Below are 9164 nucleotides of genomic sequence, written 5' to 3' on the forward strand. Positions count from 1 at the left end.
CTGGCTTTGCCCAAATTTTCTCTCGCTGCCCAAAAAATCTGAGTTTCCCAAAATTTAGGGGGGCTGCAGCCCCCCTTGCCCCCCCGGCCCGTACGCCTATGTGTTTCACACTTAGAGATCATGACACACATATCGATTTACTGTGGTTATTAGCCGGGAGGAGCGTTGCGTGACGACATTAAAAGCGACTGTGTAGCAGACTATTTTGAAGCGTGATCGTGAAGCTTTTTATTACGGCTGAATAAGGGTTCCAATTTTCTCCAAAGTATCTTCTGGATCTGAATAACTAAGCGATTTTCCTTAGTCCATGAATGTAATGTTTTTGTGCAATGCTGTATCACGTTGGGCTCCTGGCCCAACTCATTAGTTTTGTTTGGAAAATCTTAAATTATTACGGGTAGTGATTTACAGGTCGTGTGTACTGTTGCAATAAAACGTAATACTGAGTAGAGCGGAGGTACAAGGCAACTGTAATATCATCACGACTGAGCCATTCTTCGGTGGTCCCAACAATGTTACCTCTTGCGTCTTTGGCTGTTCGTTTTGCGACTCAGTACTGGGAAGCCTTTACACAAGCGAAACCTGCTTAAAGACATCGAAGACTGTTGACATGTACACAACAAATGTCCAGTCTTGAAAGATCTTCACTTTACTTAAAACTCTGTTGCCTTCACATAGATCTCTAAGATCTTTAAAACTCCCTCCGCAGCTGATGTTTTGATTCTCGAATTAGCAGCGGTCTGTTACTTTTGCGTTTCCGGTCTCATTCACTTCCGTCACCGAGAGATGCGGTTCACAGCGAACTAAGTCACGTGGTACAAGTATCCTCCCTTATCCTTTTTTTTACTCGCCACTTCGCGCTTCGGTCGCCCTTCGAGCGACGGTCTTCCGTCACCCTTCGGACGACCTGCTGTGCACCAACGAGAATATAACTTGCGGTTATTGATTTTCAAAATGGCGAACAACAAAGTCGATCTGGATCAGGTAAAAAGCAAAGAAATCCTTTACAGTAGATTCACTAATAAAGATCCCATTGGGCTAATTAATCGTGCTAAGCGACAGGTATAAACAATTTTTCGAGGTGAGACTTTAAATAAGTAATTCATTTATTCACACGCAACTCCTCTGGACCCTGTGCAGTAGATTGAAATCATAATTCAACTTTTTCACTTGCTGTCCGTGACTCTGAGGAATTATGACGAACCCCGGGGGAGGTCGACTCTGCATATGAAAGGAAAGGGGATGCTCGTCGGAAATTTTGAATTAAACCCCTACAAGAGATCGATCCGAGCGTAGCCCAAGCTTTTGACCCCTAAAAGACACTATGTTACTGAAAACACAGACAATACACATATTTTTATATTTTTTCACATGCAACCCTAAACGAAACCTTCACGGCTAAATATAATAGCGTTTTGCCCAGAACACCGTCAGTGAGACCAAAATCCGAAATTTACACCCCTAAGCAAGACGACGAGCATCCCAAGCCCTTTTATATGCGGAACGCCCCCCCCCCCCCCCCCCCCGAGTGACGAACGCTCGCGCTCTATTCGCCTCCTCACTTCTTATCGTATCTACAAACAAGCGAGACTCACCGCTACTTAGAGCGTTCTTGTTTTAATTACATTATGTCGACCCTGTTGGAACTATGGAGACATCTGTATATGTGCGTGTGATATCACATGTACAGATGGACCAGGCTTGGAATATGAGTATCTGTTTTACATTGTGTCCGTTATATGTAGTCCAAATATAATGACTTGTAATGGAAAAAGGGACACCAGTATAGTTATGAATGTGTATGAATCGTCTAATAAGTTTATCTCACTTTAGCTAAATGTTTCTTTACCTCCTGTGTGATTTACTAGGAGCAGTGATTGGAAAGACAAATCTTGAGTTTCACATCTTAATTGCAGTTTCTATTAGCTTAGCTGTAGTTAAAAGCCTTTGTTACATGTATAAAACCCTTTGCAAAATTTGCTTCTCCCTTTTCAGGATTTGTCGTCATTTCCTAGCACAGCCTCTACATCACAGGAAGACCATGAAAACAGTTCAGGTTCCACTTCCTCCCGGAAGTTGAGAGTAACTCTGTTAAGCAGTGAATGGAGATCAACAAAAGGAGGCTTGTCAACCATCAACCGGGAGCTGGCCATTCAGTTGGCAAAACAGCCCAGCGTGGAGGTCAGTGTTTATCTCCCCAAGTGCAGTGAGGAAGATAAGCGAGTTGCTGCAAGTCACAATGTTCATCTCATTGAAGCAGAGGAAATGGCAGGTTATGACAACCCAGTTGACTGGTTGTCCTCTCTGCCAGACGGCCATGCTGTGGACTGTGTGATAGGACATGGAGCCGTTCTTGGTCGGCAAGTGCAGTTTATTAAGCGTCATTGTGACTGCAAATGGATTCAGGTTGTTCATACAGCTCCTGAAGAGCTTGGTATGTTCAAGTCCTATACAGATGCCATTTCAAGAGGCGAGAAAAAGCACCAGACCGAGGTAAAACTCTGTGAAAAAGCTGATCAAGTTGTAGCTGTTGGACCCAAGCTGGCTGAAGCTTTCTCAGGTTATCTCCGTGCCTGTAGAAAGGATCAAGATGTCCTTAATCTTACCCCGGGCATCTTCTCTGAGTTTTCTGATGTAAAGCAAGCCACTGAAGAAAGAAAAACATTCAGTGTTTTAGTGTTTGGACGTGGTGACAATGAAGACTTTCAGCTGAAAGGATATGACATTGCTGCTCGTGCTATTGCCGAGTTGAAAGACGAGCCACAGCCCTATAAGCTCTTGTTTGTTGGAGCTCCAAGTGGAGAAGAGGAGAAAGTAAAAAAATTGTTACTTAAGCAAGGCATTGATCGAAGTCAACTAACTGTGCGCTGTTTCGATGAAAGAAGAGAGCACTTAGCCCGATTGTTTTGTGAAGTTGATCTTGCTATAATGCCATCACGAACTGAGGGATTTGGTCTCGCCGCCCTTGAGGCTTTATCTGCTGGTCTGCCTGTGCTGGTCAGTGGGAACTCTGGTCTTGGCGAAGCCTTACAGGAAGTTCTGAACGGTTCACATTGTGTGGTGGAATCAGAAGATCCTAAAGATTGGGCCAATGCAATCAAAGCTGTTCGGAAGAAAAAAAGGAAGCTGCGACTGAGAGAGGCCAAGGTTCTTCAAGGAGAGTATGCCGAGATGTACAACTGGCTGGATCACTGTAATGGACTTGTGGAACGAATGCTTGCCATTTCTCAAGGTAACAGGTTCACTTTTTAATTCAAATTGGTCTTGGTATTGTGTAATCTGCTGCAGGCATTAGGAAATGTACATGTGTAAGTTCACGCAATCACAATGACAACATTAGTGAAAACTTCACAACGACAAATTTGTCTATCTCTTTTAATGACTCCATCAGACAAGTCCGCCCACATGCATTTGCCAATTTCCGAGAGTTTCAAAATCTTGATACCTTTTAACATCTTATTCCCGTCCCTGAGGGTCAAAAGTAAAGAATTATTGTATTGCTACATTGGTGTACTATTTTTGTAGGTCCCACTGCAGATAAGCAGAATTTATCTATGACAGCCACCGTGATCTGTCATGATGAAAACCCCTCTTCTTCTGAAAAACGTCTTCATAAAGGTACACTTGAATATTAGAAACATGTGCAATATGTCCATAGGAGCAATTCATTGTTTTCGATGTAGGAAGGTCTGGGACATGTACTTTAATTTGGGCTTAATGATTATTCCTTGTGGGGATGTTAAATAAAAAAGAAATGGTCGAAGCATCGAACAAGACTCGTTTAAGACTGACTTACAAGGTCAAGACGTTTTCACACTGGTTACAGGTTAACAATGTGAGATGCCAACAAAAAATGCTCGTTTCAGGTTTACTTTTCTCATGCTAAATAGCGTAATGGACCCCAGCAAAAGGAAATTGCGTTTTAACATAATTGTATACACAGGAGGCTTGGTCTTTTTGTATGGGTTATTCTAAGTGAAATGTTCACCTCGATACTTCGACATGCTGACCTTTGCCGCGGTGTATAGACCATCAGCTAACAATTTATTGATCGCCCTATGTAAGGTAATTTCCAGAATCCGGAAAACTTTTTCTAGGAGAATCTGGCATCCAGGAAACTTTATCTTTTGGAATTCGGAATCCAACTCAAGGAATTTGAAATCTCGCTAATGATTGTAATCCGAAATTCATGTTCCGCTGACAAGGAATCCGGAGTACAGTACCTAAAATCCTGAATCTAAGACTGTTGTGGCGGCGGAATTGACCTGCTTTGTGTTTTTGTTTGATTACCGTAAATTCTCCCTTAGGCTTCCCCTCTCAATTTAGCTCCCTGCCTCTAGTAACCCCCCCTCCCTCCTTTTTCAGGGGAAGAAAGTTAATAAGCCCCCCTCCCCTCCCCTAATTACTCTTAATTAATGATAGACTTTATTAATCAATCACGACTGTAAAACTTCGTGTGGACTAATAGCCCCGGTAGTCTGTTAAGCCTACGAGAAACTGTTTTCTCAAAAACGTCTTCAGGGAGGTACATGTGAATTCCTTGTTTGAAAAAAAAACATACAAACACAAGTTTTGTAGGGAATAAACCGGCGTGTGTATGAGGAAAAATAATTGGATCATCACTAGTCTGGTTTAATTTCAGGCTCAAAAAAGGGGAAAAGACCTTTGTCTCCAAGCAGCACTCCAGCATCAAAAGTCCCAAAATGTTTGCGAGATGAAGGTAAAGTTTGTTTACGCATGATAAAGTTTATAACCGTCTCAGTAGTGAAAGTAACATAGGAAGTAGAAAGATCTGCATGGACGAACTAGTGCTCTTAATATATGTTGTGCCCCCTGCACACCCTTCCCCCCTCCTGCTTTAGAGATGAATACTCAAGATGCTGGAGTCACTCTTATCCCTTCAGTAGCCAAACTGAAACTTCTCAAGTTTGACGCACTCTCTCTCTATTTCGAGCGTGCTTCATATTTGGCAAAGGTGAACCTGGTGAGTACAGAAGTTTTTGTTTGCATATTGGCACACTTTGTTGATCTGTAGTCAAGTCCTGTTCTTGTCAGTTCCTTCTAAGTTTTGGAACTTTTACCCAGTGCTACATATTTCTTGGGATTTCACTAAAAAAGATATCTGGAATCTTTGTGAGTTTTCCCTTTTCCGCTCTTAGGAGTGAAAGGCAGTTAACTCTGTTGATCCCCTTTTATGTAAATGTAAGAGTGGCTGAAAACTGATTCCTCGAAATATAATGTTCTTAGTTTCTCAGCGGTGCTGCGTACGTGAGTGAAGTACGCAAAAATTAGTTTTATCAACTGAGTCGACACAGGAAGATTGGCCACCGTAAAGAGGTTAAAAAGCGTAACCTAAGCTAACCCCTCGTTAATTGTTTTCGTTATTCGACATTTCCTTTTAAGGCCTATCTGTAATAAAATACAGTTGACCTTCCATGTGCGACCACCTCTTGTAAGCGACTACCTATCCAACACACCAAACGTTACCCAGTCGAAGCCTTACAGCTGGAATCTCTCGTAAACGACCACCACGGATCATTATACGTTTCTGGGAAACTATCCACCTACCCCTCCCCTAAGCCAACATTTTGGCCTTAGTGAGAAGTAAGTGTTGATGTTGGCTTAGGGGAGGGGAGGGGTAGGTGAGCAGTTTCCCAGAAACGTATAATGATCCACCACCTCCTGTAAGCGAGCCCGACCACTTTCTGGGGCTGACGGTTTTATAGTTTTTATAGTTTTTTCTTTTTATTTACCTCGTAACCATTTTATTCAAGGTCTGGTCTCTGCCAGCTGTGTGTACTATGCCACTCAGTGTACATTAAGAACTTTTAACGACAACATAAAACTACACATATTGTAACTAAGAAAATGCATGCAAAACATTATCTTCTATAGAAGGTTGATGAGTCGGGACCTTTTCTCGAAAGAGACTTCCTGTTGTTCGATTCTTGTTAGTGACCAAGTCCCGTAAGCGTCCTTCAACTCTCTAACATTTTGTGTCAGTAGTAGCTTATAGCAGGTTTGACTGTATTTGATTTATGTACAACTGAATATCCAGGAAGAGAAAACAAAAACACTGACGTCGGCGAAGACTACAAAGTAGCGTATTATTTTAACCTCCTGTAAGTGCTCAATGTAAAGAGAGTTTACAGTCATTCAATGGAACAAAGGGAGGAGAACATTTTACAAATACCCCTTTCGTAGCGTCAAATCCTCTTCTTTGTGGTCACCAACAAATATTTCCGTTCTCCTCATTCTGACAGGTTGGGACAGCTTGGTTGTTGTGGAATTGCTGAAAAAGGAATATAAAAGGCGCTCGCAGCTAAGACCACTTCTTTGGGATAGCACCATCCAGTTGCCCATAGAACAAGTCTACACTAGACTGAAAATTGTTTCAAGAGGAAAATCGACCATCCAGATGGAAGACGCCGAGGTGAATGTGTTCGACATCTTCAAAGTTCCTGGCATAGGTGAGGATGTTATGACGATAGTAGAGGGAAGTCCAGGAATCGGTAAAACTACTTTTTGTCTTAAACTTGCTTATGACTGGGCTCATGGAAATATCCCATCTGAGTGCTCCTTTCCTAAATTTGGGTTCGTGTTTCTTCTTAAATGTCGCGACATAGATAAAGATATAATGGAAGCTATCAGTGAACAACTTTTGCCCAGAGATATAGAGAAGTCTGTGGAAAAGTTGTTGGACTTCATGAAGGACATTCATAACCAGGTGGAGAGACGGGTTTTAATCATTTTGGATGGTTTGGATGAGCTGCCTGAAAAATCACGGGACCACGTAGATGAGCTGCTTCACAGACGAATTTTACCATTTTGCTATGTCTTGGCTACGACACGACAAGAAAGAGGAATCGAAGTACGAAAAAGCGTTGTATTTGACATTCACCTAGAAATCAAAGGGTACACGGAAAGTGATTCTATTGCGTATGTCAGAAGACACTTTGAAACCATTGGCCAGTCACCAAAGGGGGAGAGGCTCATTGAGGAAATGCAACAGAACACCTTTTTACATGCGCTTAGAGGTAACCCGTTAAATTTACTTCTCCTCTGTGTTATTTATGAGGACTACGAGGGAAAATTGCCGACTTCCCGGACGGAACTTTACCAAGTCATTGTGCAATGTCTTTTGAGGCGATACTGCGCCAAACGCAACTTGTCAACCCCTGAAGATGACAGCGTCCTAGAGCAAACGTTTGAAAAGGAAATTCTTGCACTCGGAGAGCTAGCTTGGTTGTGCCTCCTTAGTGATCGTCATGGTTTCCGTGAAAATGAATTGGTTGAGTTTGAAAGGAAATACCCGGGATTAGTAGCTCGTGAGCTAGGCCTTCTTTACAAAGAAGAAAGTCTAAAGAGATTAAAGCCTCAACATGAATACTACTTTCTTCACAAGAGCTTCCAAGAGTACGTGGTTGCGGCGTATATTGCACACAAGCTGCGAAAACAACAGTTTAATGTTTTTGGGTTCATAAGTTTTGATGACTTTGTAAGGAAATATCCACAGGTGTTTATTTTTGTTTCTGGTATGCTAGGCGAGAACGCTACAGTCCTATTCACCCAGATTGGCGAGGAGTTAAAGAGGCCATATAACTGGGACTGGAATGAGATTTGCAGTGAGGCGGCAGCCGCTTTCTTTATTCAAAGCTTTAATGAGAGTGGACATGCTGAAGAAATGGCAGTTACTCTTTGTAACATTTTACCTTTTCCAAAGGTCATCACCTCTCACATAATAAAAGAGTACAATGAGTCCTTTGTTAAGTTTTTAACGGCTTGCAGAAGCTTTTCAAATTTACAGAAACCAGTTGAACTCTATGCTGATACATGTGACTGGAACAGAGACGAATGGGATATCGTAGCAAATGTTGTAGAATCCTGCCCGCAGCTGACAACTGTAAGTTTTGTTATTGGTCATCAACTGCCCACATCATCCGGTGTCAATCGCCTTTTTCATTTGTTTTGCCATAGTTTATCAGAGTTTAGTCTTGAATTCAGATATTACGACACCCATAGTGACCTGATTATTCAAATTGGCAAGAGTTTGGCGTCATGTCGGGCCCTGACAAAAGTCACGTTTGCTTTTCCTGGATACGTTTATAACGAGGGTTTGTTCAGTGCGCTTGAAAGTGGATCGGCCCCGCTGAAGTCTGTTGTTCTCGAGGTTTATGGCGCAATGAGTTATACTGCGACACGAGCCTTACAAAAGTTTTTGTCAAGTAAATCTTTGAATTCTCTTTTTCTTCGCATTTGTGGATTTATGCAGGATTTTTTAATTGCTGCTGTCAGTGAAGCTCTCGCAAGTCAGACAGTTTTAAATTCTCTTGATCTACGTCTTGATGGACAGCTGATTTCCTTTGGTGCCAATTTCCTGGAAAAATGTCTGATAGAAAAGAGTTCTTTGAATCATTTTAGGGTGTATTTTCAAGGTGACTCTTTTGCAAACTGGCAGTCTGTTGTGGAAAGTCTTCGCTTGACAAAGACGTCCGCCATTTCCTGTTCTATTTATCCAAACACGTGGAATAACGTAGAAGATAATCATTTTCGTCCCGGTCTTAATTGGACAGGATTTAATCTAAAGCAACACTTAACTGTTAATATCTGGGGTGAGATGAGTTGTGAAGCAGTAAAACCTCTTTTTGAAGTCTTAGCTCCCTCTCTCATTACTTTTCTAACATTCAACTTGTACGGAACTTTAACTAGCGAAGTTGCTAATTCCATTGCAAGATGCTTGGAAAGATGTAAGACACTGTCTTTCCTGTCCATCAACATATGGGGCGATTTAACAACGGACGGAGGTCTTGTTCTTTCCACGCTTTCAAAAAGCAACCTTACCGTTCAGGTGAATGTGCACGATTTTTGTGTAGGTCCAGATGAGTCGAACAATGTGCTTGACATTCAGTCTGCGGCATTGAGAGCTTTTTTTATCAAAATCAAGGACAGAAGGAAGGAAAACGTGAGTCTTACGATCAACAACAATGGTTATGTTACTAAGGAATGGACACGATGTCTAGGTGATGCTTTGGCGGAAAACACATCACTGACTTCGCTTGATCTTACAGTCAACAGCCGCTTAGTGGATGCAGACTTAGGAGAACACCTTGGGAATAGTTTATTGCAAAGCAGTTCTTTAACCTCTCTTAGTCTCACATTCAACT

At 42.0% G+C, this 9164-nt stretch overlaps 1 protein-coding gene across 1 annotated transcript in view; it reads left to right on the plus strand.

The window, feature by feature from the left end:
• The first annotated feature begins 2036 nt into the window (after positions 1–2036).
• LOC140924640 (uncharacterized) overlaps positions 2037–9164 on the plus strand; it is an 8240-nt gene continuing 1112 nt past the window's right edge. The window contains exons 1-4 of the mRNA XM_073374669.1: positions 2037–3232; positions 3526–3618; positions 4643–4720; positions 6264–9164. The exon at positions 6264–9164 is cut by the window's right edge and continues 1112 nt beyond it. Of these exons, the coding sequence (XP_073230770.1) occupies positions 2266–3232; positions 3526–3618; positions 4643–4720; positions 6264–9164 (4039 nt within the window). The 5' untranslated portion in view covers positions 2037–2265. The remainder of the gene's footprint in view (positions 3233–3525; positions 3619–4642; positions 4721–6263) is intronic.

The sequence above is a fragment of the Porites lutea genome, chromosome 14, assembly GCF_958299795.1.
Source record: "Porites lutea chromosome 14, jaPorLute2.1, whole genome shotgun sequence".
Lineage (NCBI taxonomy): Eukaryota > Metazoa > Cnidaria > Anthozoa > Scleractinia > Poritidae > Porites > Porites lutea.